A 16,538-nucleotide genomic window follows, 5' to 3' on the forward strand; every position below is an offset into this window, starting at 1 on the left:
GAGGGAAGTCTGATTTGGGGCTTACATCGAGGAGTTGAGGCCATTTTTCGGCGATAGAGAAACGTGGTGGACTGCGGTACTACTTAGTGTGTGATAGACACTATCTGAGCAGTAATTCATATAAACGTAGAGTCAGAAGCTGGTTGGGAAAGATCACACTGAGAATATTCCGCTTCGCCATGAGAGCTATGAAATCAGAGATGCTTCGAAACGACGTTGAGGGCGAAAAAAGCAAGTTGAGAGTAAGAACACTGTTATAGACATAACGTTAATAGTCTATTGAGACACTGGGGGTATTCACTGATACCATGTATAGATACCGTGTAAACGATATCGAGAACCGCCCGAGCAGCCAGCAAAGGCAGAATGCAAAAACAAATAGATATAGCGTTGTAGCAACGAATAATTAACCATGAATACTGTTATTAATTCCGCCACTGCTTTGTTAATCAGACCTTGCCTCGATCTCAGAGGGTCGATGTGTAGGAGACAGTGAAGCTCGCCCATATCATACAAAGTAATTGTCTCGTTGCAAACAAACCTATGACAATCCCAACTAGGAAACTGGCAAACAGATCCATCAATGGGGTCCACGCCTTTCTTCTAAAGTGACTGGGCCAGTGTTATGATCTCTTGTGCCGTCTCTTCAAACTTTTCGATGTTGACCCAGTGACCCGCCCCAGGAATTATGACCGACCCCATCCAGCAGTCAGACCGAACGCTCTCGCCGTTCTTCATGGCTTCAAGAGCGCCAGGAACCTGGTACGTTCCCCAATCATGTGTCCCAGAGACGTACTTTGTCGGGATCGCCAGCTTTGTTCCCGCAAAACAGAGGAGGTCTGCAGACAAGGCCGGGTCGATGAGGACTTTGTACCACAACAAAGAAAGTCGGAACGTGTTTCGGGAGTATTCGTCAACATAGACCTGAAGTTCTGCATCGGTGAGCCATGATGTTTCGCTGAGTTTGGCTCGCACTTCGGCCGACTCTTGGGCCATGTCCAGCTCAATGTTTCCGCGCATCGATAGATCCGCTCTCATTACGTAGTAATGCGGCATGACTGAGATCTCTTGTGCTGTCCATGCTTCGAGGGGCCGAGGATTATTCAAACTGTAATCTGCAGACTTTAGATGGAAGTATCCCCGGAGGAAGTCGTGCATCGGCTGGCCTGTGGGATGAGTCCATTCGTCGACTGCTCCTGATGAGGCATTGTAGTACTTGTAGTGCTTTCTTGGCGGGTCAAGCTTCAGGAGAGAGGATTGAATGTCATTGTCATTCTTGATCGTCTTCCCGCCATCTTCCCGTTTGGATTCAAACAAAGAAGCTAGTTGCGGTGCAGGTCCAGTTCCCAAGGGCAGCTGAGGAGATCCCTTGAACGGATGCGCCATCAAAACCAAGGACTTGATCATATCTGGCCGCGTGATGGCGCACATCGAAGCCACGAATGCCCCGAGATCGTGCCCGACGAGAGTGTGAATGCTCTCGTAACCGAGTGCATGGACTAGAGTGACCACATCCCGCAGAGCGGTCAGCGGACGGATTGTCTCTTCGCTGATCGGACTCAGATTGGCGTTGTGCGTTCGGCCAAAGCCTCTCATATCGGGAGCGACTGCGTAGTACCCCGCCGCGGCGAGCTTTGGCATGACAGCAGACCAGTCGAACGACAGGTTTGGAAAGCCGTGGAGAAGTAGGATCAGAGGCGGAGGGTCTTTAGAAGGATTACTGTTTGGGAAAGACTCGAGAATGTGGAACTTTAGCCCTATGGGCGAAGTGTCGACATAGCGAGAGGTGACGCCGGGGGGAAGATCCCACGGAGGCAATTGTGCTAGGTCCATTATCCCCAAGCAATTCGTCGACCGGCGTGAGTCAGTTTTTACGTAAAGGAGGAGCTACCAGTTAAGAAATTTCACAAGGCTCTGTTGTACGAACAGTATTGCAAAGGCAAAGGGACTGAAGAGGCTTCTCAACGTTCGTTGATCTTGTCAAAGCAGTTGTTCGCGTGCCTCGGCTATTGAGGGGCTTTGGAGAACTACGTCACGGGAAATCAGCCACAGCTCATGCGGAGGAATCAAGCAGCCGATTACTCCTCAGGCGGCGCATCAACGGCGACCTTCCATTTGTCTGAATTACTCAGCTCTGACAAACTTATGCTTACTGCCATTCGGGTCATGAGGTTCAGGAACCGGAGTTACTCTGCTATTCTATCGTGAATCCGCTGAAATGAACCTCGGCACCGACGGTTCCATCTTCCATAGCGTGCGCAAAGACACCAAAGATCGGCCCTGTCATCTCTCTCTCAACCAAGTCGGCAACTTGCGCCCTTCCCACTGGATTCCAATCTTCCGAGTCGTTCTCGCGATACAAAAATGTATACTCCTGCGCGTTTGCTTCCACGCGCATTCCAAGCACTGTTGTGGATGTATTGACCGGGATAGAAGTTGATTGAGTTTTGTCTTCTGATGTTGTCGTCACGTTGAACACCACTTCCGAAGACTGAAAGTCAAATGAAAGAGAAACGTGGCGCGGCGCATCCTTATAGATGGCTAGTCCGGCCTCCACGGGCTCCCTTCTGAACGCATTGGAGATATCCAGACTTACTGAAGCAGATGCATCAATGGATCTTTGTCTCTTGCCAATAAACGTGCTAGTACCGGTAGGAATCGATAGGTTGCTAGCACTGCACCGGAGTACCAAATCTGTCTCGCCGCTGATGTGATACATCTCGCGTTCGGGGTCGCGGATGTACACGAGATCAAGGTTTGCCGGAGCCTTGTGAATCAATGATGCGTTACCACCAACAGGGCCAGAAAGAACACGCTCAAACTCCATTGTGGGTTGTTGAATCGTTGGCCATCCGTCTTCCGGCCAATCGACTGCGGTCAGGAAAGTCTCCCGGCCAAGCGGTGGACGATCGTTTTCATTTCGTACACCAAGAACTGCTGCCCACCAAGCGCCACTCTGGTCCTGGAAGAGTTCACCATGGCCGATGTTCTGGATGTACTCGTCTGGTTTCCCATCGGCGGTCATGATAGGATTTGCATCGCAGGATTCGTAGGGGCCCCAAATATCCTTTGAGCGCCCAATACTCAACAGGTGATGCTCAAAGGTGCCACCTTCAGCGACAAGGAGATAATAGTAGCCTCCTCGCTTGTAGATATGAGGGCCCTCGGTATCGTAGCGCGCGAAGCCGCCCCATATCTCTCGGGCTTCAGTCAGAGCCTTGCCTGTCGCAATATCCATCTCGAATTGCTTGATCGTGCAGCTGGGCTGTTTGAGACGGTCTATCATCCAGCATCCCTGTACATAGACACGGCCGTCGTCGTCAAAATACAGACTCGGGTCGATACCATTGAAAGAAAAATGAATTGGATCGGTCCAATTGCCTGACCAGATATCGGTAGTGGTGATGTAGAAGTTGTCCAGAGAGAAGGTATCTTCATCGTGCGTCGCATTCGTGCAAATAATGTAGAAAGTGCCTTTGTGGTAGCGTATGGTTGGTGCAAAGAGGCCGGCGCTGGCTACCATGATATTCCCCGTATCGAGAGGCATCACTGCTGTGCTCGCATGATTGAGTGAGATTTGTTCCTTGCGATTGATGGCATTCCCTTGCCGTGTGTCAGTACCTGTGCTCATTAAGCTGGACTCTGGCTGGTTGGCCTACCAATATGCCTCCAGCCTTGAAGATCTGTTGAGGCGTAGATGGGCAGACCCGGAAATATGTGGAAAGATGAAGTTACCAGAAAGAAGACACCATCAACGAAGACGACCGAGGGATCTGGTGCGAATCCAGGCACGATTGGGTTGCAGTAAGTGCGCTTCATCGCCATCGTTGCAACTGAGCCCAGGATGAATCGGATTACTGACAACTGAAGTCGGGACGGGAATAAAGCAAACACATGTTAAAAGTCTCGAAACCTCAAGTTTATAGCCACATGCCTTTCCGATGTGGAAACATCTGATCAGCGTCTGGGGATCTGGGCCCGACATGGAGAAGTGGGCCAATTCGCCGCGGGGAATCGCAAACCACATCATTGCCCCGATCCGAATTGCCGACGAACGCCCTTCCCATATCATGACTCGCGATCATTGCTCAGCTCGTCTGATATTCTTGAATTTAGCCGGGCTAGAATGTCCAACAGCGTACTAAAGAGGGATCCAGCACGAGTGGATATGGCCTCGTTGTTGACATTGTGCATGATTTCGAGCAGAGCCACGCCGACCTGTCGAAGCTTTTCAACCTGTTCAAGAGTCAGCCGTTTAGTCTTCCCTAACTTGAGTCTCAGGAGAGCTGTCTTTACACAAGGTTCTCCGTTGGCTTGCAAGGCTTCAAAAGGGATGTCTGACACTGCCTCCAAGAGATCGCTCGCTATCTCGACTTTGCGCATGGCAAGCATCACTGGATCGTCTGTTAGCCCTAGAATCTCGATGAAGCCGCGTTCGAAGAAGCGATTGACAAGGACTAGTCGCAGTGTATGAAAGGTGACAAATAAGTTGGCTTTCTGAATTGATATTGCCCTGATTCGAAACTGAGCCGTAGCCTCGCTGGGTGTTCCCGAGACTGCAATTTTGGGATCACGAACCCAGGGTGGACAGTTGCGGAGAATACTGGTGAAGTCGAAGTATAATTGCATGGTAGATTTCTTCAAGTCTGATGCATCGTTCGAGATGACCGAGCGCAGCGATCCAGTTTTACCATGTATTCGTGATAGGAAGTTCAAGTCGACGAGCATTTCAGAAGCCGTATACCAAAGTTGGAAGCACAAGTTGAAACCCAGACGCAAACAGCGCTCAAAATCTATAGTTTCGGGTTCCGGGCCAGCCTGAATGAGTTTGTAATCCTCAGTTTCCTCGAATATAGTAGTGATGGGAGTGTCCAAACAGATCTGATGAAGCGAGATGGGGACTTTGTTCAGAATTGAGGCGGACTTGTCCCCAATGTAGAGATGCCAAAAGGTGTTTCTTCTTAACTGAGCCTCGGGCCACTCGAGATTTCGAAAAGATCCCTCGTCATACAATCGCATCTCCTGCACGAGTCGTAGTGCCTCTCCCATCGCATGCCATGACACACTGGTCTTTCCGAGGGCATGTAAGGCGTTGGAGTGGAAGTAACGGATGACGATTGAGCTCGACTCTGGGTGCTCAATATCATAGTCTTGATAAAGTCGAAGAGCCTCTCGCGACGTTCTGAGGAACGGCATCGCGAGTGCTGCGCCACCGGGAAATATCTCGACTGGCAGAGTAGAGGAGACCACTGCGCAGAGGGCCGTAAGGAGCGCAAAGGCCCGGATGGTTGGAATGTCTGGGTTGGAGTGGCTCGTTGCCGGGTCGCTGGTTAGCGAAATTTCCCTCCGGAGAATTGGAACCACAGCATGCATCATTTGCCGAACTATTGGTTCGCAAATGATGGGGCTGGTCGGGAACTCCCACTGCATGTAAAGGTCAATGCAGGAAGATAGGACGTCTTCTAGTGGGACATATGGCAGAGCTTTCCCCAGAGCTGAGAGAAGTTCGCCAATGGCTGCGTCGAATGGAGCATGAGCAGAATTCCTCTGTTGGGTAGGGCTATTGAGAGGTTGATTGTCGTTTGATAGACCGGCAACAAAGGAGTCTATAACTTGAGAATTTCCTGAAATAGACTCTTTGATACTCGGCCGGTTGTATTTCGTTTGAGCTGTGGTCTGATCCGATCTTTGAGCTCGAAATGGTGGCCCCCGTTTCTTCGCTGGGACGGTGTATTCGCAAGTCATGGATGACATTAAACAATCTGAGCATTGCGGGCTCTGCGCATCGCACTGTAAGATGTCGCATTTAGCCTGTGGTGGTCGGCAAGTTGCACTTGAGTCTGGTTTGCCCTACCTTGACCTTCCGCCGCCTACATCCATCGCAGGATCGTTTCGTCATTGAACTAAGCTGTCGGGTACAGAAATCCAAGCGCTTCGCAGAGTCGTCTTTGGCAATTCTCCGATGTGTCGAGTAAAGTGTGGGAAAGGGAAGAGTTGCTAGACCAATGCGTTCCGTGACCAGGATGTGGGCAGAGACCAACACTAAATAATCCGCCGCGGCGAATTAGCTTGACCATTCACAGCCATTCCAGACGATGGGTCTGCGGGGGTAGCATTGTGTTGTGGAGTAAGAAACTCTCAGGTGGCGTAACCCACGGGGAAACATGTGGTTTTGGTGTCCGCCATCTGGGCACAGGAGTAACCCCGGATCGAAGAGTGGTTTTGACTGAATACTGGACCTATAAGTAATCGAGGCTTTTCCTGATGGCTTCAGTGTCTTTCTCGTTAACCCCAGGGCAACTCAGGGAAGACATTGCTTATTCACGCGGGTCTCAAGACTCTTCTGATGTCTCAGACTTTCTCTCGAGGAACTTGTTAGCACCTTTTGCGACTTGGAGACGAATTGAACGAAAAGCAAAATGGCAGGAGTTTCAGAGAAGCCCGCAGGCTTTGCTGAGCTGTCCAAGAACAAGAGGGTCTTGGCTTGGTGTAAGCATTGCCTACGACTGACCAACTTGATCAGCAGAAATCGAGTCTGACCGCATTCCGTTAACAGGCCTCCTAATCTTCATTCTACCCATCAACTTCGGATACGAGCTTGCACTAGTTGGCAACATACTTGCAATCCCTGCCTTCCTCGACCGCTTCGGGACGACCACGACCTCCGGCATCAAGGAGGTTCCGACCCAAGATCAGCAAATCCTCAATGCCTCAACTACTGTCGGTATTGTGCTAGCCGCATATTGCACTGGGTTCATCTCGGACATTATCGGCCGCCGCATGGTGGTCATATGTGGCTGCGTTCTTTGCATTGCTGGGATTATCGTACAAGGCTTCTCGAACTCGATCTTGATGCTCTTTGGCGGCAAGCTCATCAGCACCGTCGGCTACGGACTGGGCCACGCTCTGGGACCCGTCTATGTCGCTGAGATTGCGCCAGACTCTCTGCGGGGAGTATGCCTTATTCTCATCAACACCATGATCGTCATTGGACAATGGTCTTGCGCTCTGGTCGGCTACGGCGGGTCTTTCATCAAGAGCGACTGGGGCTGGAGGTTGCCTGTGCTCGCCCAGCTGGGGCCTCCGTTCTTAATGCTGGTACTTGGAGGAATTTTACTGCCAGAGTCGCCGTCGTGGCTTCTAATGAAGGGCAGACGCGAGGAAGCTGGAAAATCACTACGCAAATTCAACGGCCCAAGGCACAACGTGGAAGAGAGTTTGGCAATGATGGAAGCTACGCTCGAAAAGGAGAGGGCGTTGAGCCAAGGTGGCGCCTCATACTTGGACTGTTTTCGAGGTACCAATTTGCGCAGAACTACGATCGTTTGCATGGTGTATTTGACACAGCAATTTGCTGGTGCTCAGCTGGTTGTGGGATACCTATCATAGTAAGTCTAGACCATCCGGGAGTTATTTGTTTACTAACAGCATGATCTCATAGCTTCTTTACTATTGCAGGGGTGGGAAATCCTATCGGTATTGCTCAGGTTTGTTACAGTATTCAGCTGCTTGGCAATATCTGCTCGTGGTTCTTAGTTGAACGAGTTGGTCGCAGACCACTGATAGTCTGGGGAACTATTGCTATGACGGCTCTGCTGCTAGTGATTGGTGGCTTGGGTGTTCCCAAGAGTAACCAAAGCGCTCTCACTGCCATGGTTGCACTTATGGCTCTTTGGGGATTCATAGTAAGTCAAGTCAAAGCGGGAATTATCCGTCATTCTTTTCCTTTCGCCGCTGATCATCAATGTTTAGTTCCAACTATCAATTGGTGCTGTTGGGTACGCTGTCGGTGGCGAAACTGCATCCCCTCGCCTTCCTCAAAAGACCTACTCTATCAATGTGATGAGCAATACAGCGGCCGCCTGTCTTGTCACGCAGCTCATGCCGTTTCTGATCAACCCCAGCAACGCCAATCTCGGGGGCAAGGTTGCATTCGTCTTCTTCGGACCGTCGCTGCTGTGTTCTATCTATCTCTACTTTTGCTTCCCAGAGATGAAAGGCCGCAGTTACTTGGAGCTGGAGAACATGTTCCAGAAGCGACTGCCAACTCGAGAATTTAAGAACTATCGTTTTGAGATTGAGACTGTCGAGGTTGATGATGGGGAGAAGGTTGCGGTGGTCCTGAAGGATTGACAAATTGATACACACAAGTGCCGATGACATTGTCCTGCCTGCTATGGGCAGGGTCTACAATAGCACCGAGTATTAATGAGCATTACTGCAGTTCTTGCCATATCTGGAAAAGGTCACCACACATGACCCCCTGCAATGAACTATCTCTACGTTTTGAGACCAAAGTCTTTACAGATATCTTCTATCGACGAAGTGGGGCTCGATGCCGTACTCGGGGTCCGTGATACCCGGAACCCGTAACGGTCGCCGGTTGCTTAAAGAAGTTATCACCCCAGCCTTTCGCTCATATCCTGTCTCCTACCTACTTGAGGCTGAGCCCAGTCGGTGCGTTGCCGTGATAGCCGTGTCCACTTTGCAAGCCTTGGCCTCTTCCATACCCAAACGTAGAGGTTCCACAAAGCTAAGAACAGCCTTCGGCCAGGCCGACGGTGCGTAAGTTCACTAATACTTTAACCGTAGAGACCTTATTTCCACCTCCGCCCCGCCTGGGAAACCTCCCACCGGGAAGGACCTCCTCCTATATATGCCATTTTGGGCAATATCTCCAGACCAATTACATAACGCGACGAAAGAGGCAGCCAGAATTATGAAGAAATACATTCTCTTTGATGGCTAGTCCAACGCTTTAAAACGAATTCATAGTCGTTACTTTCTAATCACTACCGATTCGAAAACCAACATACTCTTTGTACTGTTCTCCCTGCGGTTGTGACAACATTATGTCGACTGAATTTCCACTCCAGCAACACCGCGCTGGTGGTGGCCATCCAAGCGGCGAACGCAAAGGCATTCAGGAGAAGCTAGACGAATCTCTTTTGGGCCACCTCTCACAACTCTTCAACAAATATGCCACCACAAAAAACACATGGACTCGAGACCAGATTAGCATTTTCATGCAGCACGTGCAAGCCGAGGATCCCAATGGTCTAGCGGGTTACCTCATCGACAAAGACGAGCTGGATCTCTTCGAGCTGATCAAATATATCACCTCGCCATGCGGCAACATTCTCGAAATAGCGGCTCCTCAGGATCTGTCGTGGCCACTGAGTAGCTACTTCATCAGCTCGAGTCATAACACTTACCTCACCGGAAACCAGCTATCAAGCGACTCCAGCGCCGACGCTTACAGGGATGTCCTCCTCCGTGGATGTCGCTGTATCGAAATTGATGTCTGGGATGGCGAGGAGCGATACAAGCCTGGGTTCAACCCCGATGGAGAAAACGAGAACGACACAAACAACGCACCAACCAAGCTTAGTCGGAGGGACAAGTTAGGCATCAAGGTCGGCCGTTGGATCATGAACAAGTTTGACCCTGTGGACCCAGAAGGCAGGACTGCTGATGATAGGCTTTCGGACATTATTGGGGCGGAGCCACGGGTTCTTCATGGCTTCACTCTCACCAAGGAGATTCTTTTCCGCGAAGTTTGCCAAGTCGTCAAGGAATACGCCTTCGTCACGTCGGATCTGCCACTCATTGTCAGCTTGGAGGTGCACTGCACTCCACTACAGCAGGCCGCCATGGTCGATATCATGGAGGAGACTTGGAGAGAGTTCCTCCTCCCTGAGCCCGAGTTAGAGCCGGCTTCTTTAGCGTCGCCCGAACAGCTGCGCAGAAAGATCCTCGTCAAGGTTAAATACGTCCCGAAGGATAAAGACGGTGCCGAAAGCGTCAATGTAGACTTAGACGACGACAGCAGCAGCATCCTTGATGTCACAACGACAGAAGGTGGCGCGAAGAAGGCCGTGAAGGTCAAGCCACCCAAGGTCATCTCTCGCCTCAGCCGTTTGGGCATCTACACACGCGGTATTACCTTCAAGTCTCTTGAGCAAGCCGAAGCATCGATGCCGAACCACATCTTTTCCCTTTCGGAAAAAACGGCATTTGCTATTCAGAGAAGGATGCCAAAGGCCTTATTCTCTCATAACAGAGACTTCCTCATGAGGACCTACCCACACGGCATGCGGGTTGACTCGTCCAACTTTGATCCTGTTATCTTTTGGCGAGCGGGCGTACAGGTTGTCGCGCTGAACTGGCAGTCCTGGGATGTGGGCATGATTCTCAACGAGGGCATGTTTGCGGGTTCGGATGGGTACGTCCTTAAGCCTAATGGTTATCGGCGCGATCCTACGGGCGAGTCAGACGACGAAGATGTGGGATCCAACATCGAGAGCAAGAAATTGGACAGAGTCGCTGTTACAGTGCTGGCGGCTCAGAATCTTCCTCTACTCAACCCACATGATGATCCGACAAAGTTCATCCCTTACGTCAAGGTTGGGTTGCATACCGAGCCAGATGCGCTATCCGCCATGGTGCGTGAAGATGTGGACGGGGAGCAAGTCACACAGATTGGCTACAGTGGCCAAACGAGCAAGAGTACTGGCACCAGCCCGGATTTTGGCGGAGAGGTCATCGAGTTTCTGAACGTCGAGGGCGTTGTTCCGCAGCTGGCTTTCCTCTCATTCGTCGTCATGAACGATGTCGTCGGGCCGGATGTTATGACAGCGTGGGCATGCGTCCGCTTGGATAGGTTGAGACTTGGATACCGCTTCGTCAGGCTGCTTGACAAGGACGGTATGCCCAGCAAGGGCTTACTTCTCATCAAGACGGAGATCGCGGAAGCCGGCACCGAGTAGTATGAGCAAAGCAATCAGAATGAATTTCCTCCTTCGTTCCTTAACACTGAGCAATTATGGTGAGGCCATGGTATCGCATTGTACTGAAATAGATGTTGTAGAGCCAACTGAGTCTATAATCATATGATGCCTTTGGTGATATGAGAGGTATCGCATTCGATTAGACAATGACGATATCGGTGTGAAATAGTGCTTTGTAGTTAGAAAGCCGCGAAATTCTGCCGCGAACCGGGGGCTTACCGATGAACAAGGAATATGGAGCGTCGGACCTGTAGTCGGCTTCCTTCCGATACGCACTTGCTAAAGACTGATATCAATCTGCTCTTGGTGTGGTCAATATGCATCCTTTGACCCACATCAAGTCGGGTTGCGTGCTCGACTTCCAACAAGACGCAATGCCACCCATTCCGTGGCGCCATTGTTTAACGCGCGGAAACTCAATAAATTGGCGCCAAATCATCGAAACCCGAGTGAAGAGTCAACTTTTGTAGGATGCCAATGTCTCATATGAGCCTCAGAAGCGCAGGAGTTGCTGGAAATTGTAACTTGAACAATCAAGAAGCCACTCAGCACGATTTCATCGTTATTCCTGAGACTTCAAATTGAGCTATACCACGAAACGAATCAACATGGCTGGTAAGATTAAGAGAGTGGCCGTAATCGGTGCTGGGCCCTCAGGCGCAATTGCTACAGATGCCTTGGTCAAGGAACAAGCTTTCGACACAGTCCGAGTCTTTGATCGACGACCCATCCCAGGTGGAACCTGGTAAGCTGCACACTTATCTCTTCAACTCTGCAAGACTTCTAACTCTTGCCATAGGATCTATACTCCACACTTGCCTGCTAATATCCCATCTCTCAAAGCACTCTTAGATGGAAAGGCCGATGCTCCCGTTCCAATCCCATCTCAACTCCCAGCCCAGACACCCAAGTCAGAGGCTATCAACAGTCATCAGGTCCGATTCTCGGATACCGCTCAGCACGAGCATCTACACACCAACATTACCCCAGAGATTATGAGCTTTACCACTGAGCCCTTTCCGGAAACTCTGACTGAACGGATCCGAGAGAAGTATGGCGATGACGCTCCCTTTCGCGGCCGGGAACAGATCCGGGAGTGGGTTGAGAACATCTTTGTCCGTAATGGGCACCAAGAACTTCTCGAATTGAGTACCACCGTGGAACTCGCAGCCAAAGAGGGTGACGAATGGGTTCTTACACTGAGGAAAGAGCACCCTGGAAAAGACTACTGGTGGCAGGAGAGATTCGATGCCCTCATTGTAGCAACTGGGCACTACAACGTACCCTGGCTTCCGAGTATCCAGGGAATCACGGAGTATGACGAAAGGTTTCCGGGCCGTATTGTGCACAGCAAGCACTTTAGAGATTCCGATAAGTATAAGGGGAAGGTAAGTCGATACTACAACCACCCAATAGAAGTCCGGCGCTTATCGTACGCATAGAAAGTTATAGTCGTGGGAGGTTCGGTATCGTCGCACGAGATCCTACACGAAGTCCTGCCAGTTGCCCAACACCCGGTTTATGCTTCACTTCGTGGAGAGCCTCTGCCTCACTTTGGCTGGGCCCCTTTTACACACCCCCATATTTCTGTTCAGAAGCAGATCATCAAATTCGACCCAGATACCGGTGCAATCACCTTCGAGGATGGAACCGTAGTCGAAGGCGTAGACTATGTGGTCTTCGGGACTGGTTTCACTTTCAGCTTCCCCTTCTTGCCGGAGGTACAAGAACGCATACGTCAAGTTGACCGGAGGTTGTCGGGAGTCTACTTCCACACTTGGGATATCGAAGATCCGACCCTCGCTTTCTTAGGCATGGTAAGTTACTAGCCCCTGTTTGGTATGTGACGATCATGCTAACAGGCACGGTGCAGTGTGGAGGTGGCTTCACTTTCCGTCTTTTTGAATGGCAAGCAGTCGCGGTATCTCGTCTTCTGGCAGGCAGGGGCAACCCCTTACCATCAAAGAAGGAACAGAAGCAGTGGGAGAAAGACCGTGTCGCAGAGTTTGGTGGAGGCAAGGACTACTACACCATCGCACCATTCTATAAAGAGGTATTTGAGTACTTCAGGTCGGTGGCAGGAGACCCCGCGCCGGGGACCACAGGTCGCGTCTTGCCACCTTTCGACGACAAATTGTTAGACATTTGGGCGGCTATGGGTTCCGCGAAGGCCAACTTTTGGGAAGACTCCAGAAAGAAAGCAGAGGATGAGCTCAATGAACAGCCCATCAGATCGAGGTTGTAGATTTCACAAGTCACGCATTGGCGATATAAGTTTTGGCGTCGCTGCCTCCCGTCGTGACGGCAAGCGGGTTACTGCAAATTGCAGTGTTCGTTGCGCGCAAAACTGGATAAAATTCGGTACTTCGGAACGCGTCCAAGCCGCAAATCTATCTTGCGCTTCCGTCTGTAGCGCGACGCACTTTTCAGTCTTAGGTAATTATCACTTTGTTGCGCGAAAGCTTCCGGTGATTGTTGTATTGGAATCAGAATGATAAGTCGAGAGAGCTGCAATGATTCCCCTTGGTTCTCGTCACGATCTAAGCCAACTCGTAGCTATGAAAATGTTCCGCTGTGAAAACTCAGAAAAGAAGTTTCCGGCCATTATCAGCTTCCTTCAGAGAGACAAGCAATCAAATTCCATGTCGCAACTATCAGACAACTCTTACTTCCTCGAGGGCTTGATTGCTTCAACCGTAGCAGCGAGCATCTGCCCTGTCTTTTTCCAGAATCCTCTAGATGTTTCGCTTTCGCTTCGCGCAATCGCGCTCTCGACGGGAGGAGCTAGTCTACAGTCGCGACATAAGCCCGCTCCACCAGGTAGCTTCTCATCCTCACAGGTCTCGCGATACTAGCAGTCGAAACCAGATATGACACATTTGTCGCAGCGAAGAACGGCAACGTGTCCGATACGATGGCCGCAATTGAACGTGTAATACATGTTTTGACACATTATGGAGGAAGTTTAGGAGTAACTGGGTGACATAATCAGCATACAAGAACGAAGGTCTCCATGTGTTTTGCGCCTTACCTACTTCACGTTGAACTGGTTGGTAACTGTGACAATGACGTTCAAGGTGGCTTGTAATGCGTAAGTTGTGTGTGTAATGCGCAAACTTTTGCTTGTGTATAGTGACGGACTTTTGGTAAGATTGACGTTTTGTTTGTACGAGAGGAAGAAAAGAAGTTGACCCGGACAAGTAAGGGGCTAGCTTTCATAAGACTTTTCAAGGGGAAATGCAGATGAGCGAAATGGCTAGCCAGTGTCGTGATTTTCTTTGTGTTTGTGATGAACTTCACCTTTGCTTGTGTCTGGCCAAAACGTGTTCACCTTTATTGATCCACACGATGGAGGACCGTGATCAAGTGCTTCACCTTTTATCCTAATCAGGCAATTTACGACCCCCTTTTTCCCTACTAATCTAAAGTCCTCTTCACCTTTATGATTTGTCCGTGTCCAAGTATTTTCGGAAGAATCTTATCGGATTTTTGGGAATTTCCAAGACGGAGGAAAGGAGAGAGGAAAAGAACTCAATGCGAATACACTTTGAGTCCGATATTGTCAAGCCACAGTTCTCGAGACGCCCTAGGTCAGCCGTGGCTGGTGCGCAATCGCCTGTTCCCTTTGACGCCACAGCCACGGGGTGCCGGTTATTTACCCTGTAGTTCCTCCCTTTCTCCGGAGCAACTACATCACCATCCCATAGCGCGACGTCAATTGAACTACACCTTGTACTCATTTTGCTATGCCGCTTGAGAGCAAGACAATCGTCAGAACGGGCGACAAAAGGCGGCGCGACGATGAGGTTTCTAGCGATGATCGCCCCCATCAACTTCGTCGACTTCATGGCTCACAACGTGAGTCCGACCGCCCGCCTAGTGCAGTGGACTTCGCCGCTCTACAAGCTCGAGTAGATGCGATTGAGAAACAATTCTGCAACCGCCGCCATATTCCCAATGAACAGGACGAAGTGCTTATGCTGACGCCATCGGATCAAATGCATATCATCGATGATCAGGATAGTCGACCTTCGCTAAGCGCCCTGCGTAGGGAGACACAGTCCCTACCTGTGCATATCAAGGGTGCCTTTCCAGCTTCGGCTTTTCTCGACGGCGATCGATTCCATACTGAGGCGTTCCTTGAAGAACTGTACCGACCAAATTTCTCAATACCTGAGGTAAGGCTCACAGCTTAGTTCACACATGGTTGAATATCTAATATCATGGATAACTGAAAGGCTATCCTATCGCTCGTCAATGAAAGCGACAAGGTCAAAAACTCCTGCGACGAGTATTTCAAGACCATTCACATCTGGTTTCGGTTCATATCCGCCAAGAAGCGACTGGCAGCTCCATTCTCTGAAAATTGTGAGCCGGATATAGTCGCGCTTGCTCTGGCAATGAGACTCATGACATCCGACCCCGACGACAACACTTGCAGCTACTTGTATAAACAGACCAAAGGACTTTTGGACACGCTCGTAGCTAGAGGGGTTGTGTCCCTGCCAGTTCTTCAGGCAATGATCCTTGTCACACTTTACGAATATTGCCACGCGGTCTACCCTGCCGCCTGGATGAGTATTGGATTATGCACTCGGTACATTGAGCTTGTGGGCGTATCCTGGGCAACAAGAGAAACGGCTTTCCATGGGTCAGTAGACACCGTTGCGCTGAGAAAGCCTGTAAGTATTTCGGATCCTTTGACGGTCTCACAGCGTTTATTCATGGTGAAACTGGCATTAACTGGACAGATACAATGGTTCGAAACGGATGAGGAAGAAAGAAGGAGATCATGGTGGGCCGTCTTTATCCTTGATAGACTTATGTCTGTCGGAAGCAAGAGTCCATGTGCAATATCAAGAGCTCAGGAACACATTAAACTCCCGATGCATGACGACAGTTGGGTTAGTACTTGTTTACGAGCACTTGGCCATGAATAGTGCTGTATTTCGTTTGCTCATGATCAATTCGCAACAGGAATCCCTGGACTATGATGTAGTCGGGGACCATGAGTACGACTGGCAGCCAGTAGTCTCTGCAGAACACTCCGGGTTCTCACGACTCTGCGAAGCCGCCCTCCTGATTGACAGCGCACTTATACTATCTCGCATTGAGGGCACACTCGATCAGGTTCATATTGACGATATCATCAGCCATTCAAGGAAAATTCTGAATTGGATCGATACTGTCGACCAGGAGTCAAAATCTTTGACCGGCACCGACCTCACTCTTCGACTGATCGGACCTCGCTTCGCCGCTCGCTCGGCTCTGTTCCTCTGCGTCAAAAAGCTCACCTTGCGGGCAAAAGTTACCCTAGACGGCACATACCTACTGAAGCCCCATCACGGTGACAAATCAGAGAGTCGTGAAATGGAGAAGATAGAGAAATGCTCAGCGAGACTTGTCTGGCAGGCGAGTCTGGACATACGAAACATTTCGAAAGCACTCTACAACCAATTATTCGACGGTAATGATCCCATCGGAAATTTAGGTATCATATCGCCGTTCATACTTGATGGGGTGTATAATGCATCCTCCAACCTCCACCGGCTCTCAGAGGATGGAGATAGTAGCCAATCTGACGTACTGAGTTTAACAACTTTCTTGGATGAGCTCAGTATGCGATGGAGGTCTGCAAGAGAATACAGGAGGTTGTGTGAGGACAACGTGGGCAATATGCCAGGACTGGTGGAAAAGAGTTGATCAAGTTGATGCGTACCCTACTGAAGGTCGGGCGAGACGTATATA

General features: G+C 50.2%; 7 protein-coding genes across 7 annotated transcripts; 4 read left to right on the forward strand and 3 right to left on the reverse strand.

Moving 5' to 3' along the window:
* Positions 1–603: 603 nt before the first annotated feature.
* Positions 604–1,833, reverse strand: CPAR01_03506 (uncharacterized protein; the record flags this gene model as incomplete). The annotated part of the gene is made up of 1 exon (XM_060487793.1): positions 604–1,833. One exon carries the CDS (start codon positions 1,831–1,833, stop codon positions 604–606), a length of 1,230 nt encoding a protein of 409 aa, XP_060355121.1.
* Positions 1,834–2,194: 361 nt separating this feature from the next.
* CPAR01_03507 (xylosidase/arabinosidase) lies at positions 2,195–3,825 on the reverse strand (the record flags this gene model as incomplete). Its single annotated transcript, XM_060487794.1, has 2 exons — positions 2,195–3,603; positions 3,660–3,825. The coding sequence occupies 2 exons, from the start codon at positions 3,823–3,825 to the stop codon at positions 2,195–2,197; spliced, it is 1,575 nt and encodes a 524-aa protein (XP_060355122.1).
* Positions 3,826–4,068: 243 nt separating this feature from the next.
* On the reverse strand, positions 4,069–5,899 carry CPAR01_03508 (uncharacterized protein; the record flags this gene model as incomplete). Its single annotated transcript, XM_060487795.1, has 2 exons — positions 4,069–5,790; positions 5,855–5,899. 2 exons carry the CDS (start codon positions 5,897–5,899, stop codon positions 4,069–4,071), a joined length of 1,767 nt encoding a protein of 588 aa, XP_060355123.1.
* Positions 5,900–6,419: 520 nt separating this feature from the next.
* Positions 6,420–8,133, forward strand: CPAR01_03509 (maltose permease; the record flags this gene model as incomplete). The annotated part of the gene is made up of 4 exons (XM_060487796.1): positions 6,420–6,489; positions 6,557–7,388; positions 7,442–7,685; positions 7,753–8,133. The coding sequence occupies 4 exons, from the start codon at positions 6,420–6,422 to the stop codon at positions 8,131–8,133; spliced, it is 1,527 nt and encodes a 508-aa protein (XP_060355124.1).
* Positions 8,134–8,852: 719 nt separating this feature from the next.
* Positions 8,853–10,769, forward strand: CPAR01_03510 (uncharacterized protein; the record flags this gene model as incomplete). Its single annotated transcript, XM_060487797.1, has 1 exon — positions 8,853–10,769. One exon carries the CDS (start codon positions 8,853–8,855, stop codon positions 10,767–10,769), a length of 1,917 nt encoding a protein of 638 aa, XP_060355125.1.
* Positions 10,770–11,398: 629 nt separating this feature from the next.
* On the forward strand, positions 11,399–13,035 carry CPAR01_03511 (thiol-specific monooxygenase; the record flags this gene model as incomplete). Its single annotated transcript, XM_060487798.1, has 4 exons — positions 11,399–11,535; positions 11,590–12,178; positions 12,233–12,607; positions 12,664–13,035. 4 exons carry the CDS (start codon positions 11,399–11,401, stop codon positions 13,033–13,035), a joined length of 1,473 nt encoding a protein of 490 aa, XP_060355126.1.
* A 1,501-nt stretch (positions 13,036–14,536) lies between these two features.
* CPAR01_03512 (uncharacterized protein) lies at positions 14,537–16,493 on the forward strand (the record flags this gene model as incomplete). Its single annotated transcript, XM_060487799.1, has 3 exons — positions 14,537–14,968; positions 15,029–15,472; positions 15,768–16,493. The coding sequence occupies 3 exons, from the start codon at positions 14,537–14,539 to the stop codon at positions 16,491–16,493; spliced, it is 1,602 nt and encodes a 533-aa protein (XP_060355127.1).
* Between the last annotated feature and the right edge of the window lie 45 nt (positions 16,494–16,538).

Source organism: Colletotrichum paranaense, assembly GCF_030867605.1.
Source record: "Colletotrichum paranaense strain IMI 384185 chromosome Unknown Scaffold_2.1, whole genome shotgun sequence".
Classification (NCBI taxonomy): Eukaryota; Fungi; Ascomycota; class Sordariomycetes; order Glomerellales; family Glomerellaceae; genus Colletotrichum; species Colletotrichum paranaense.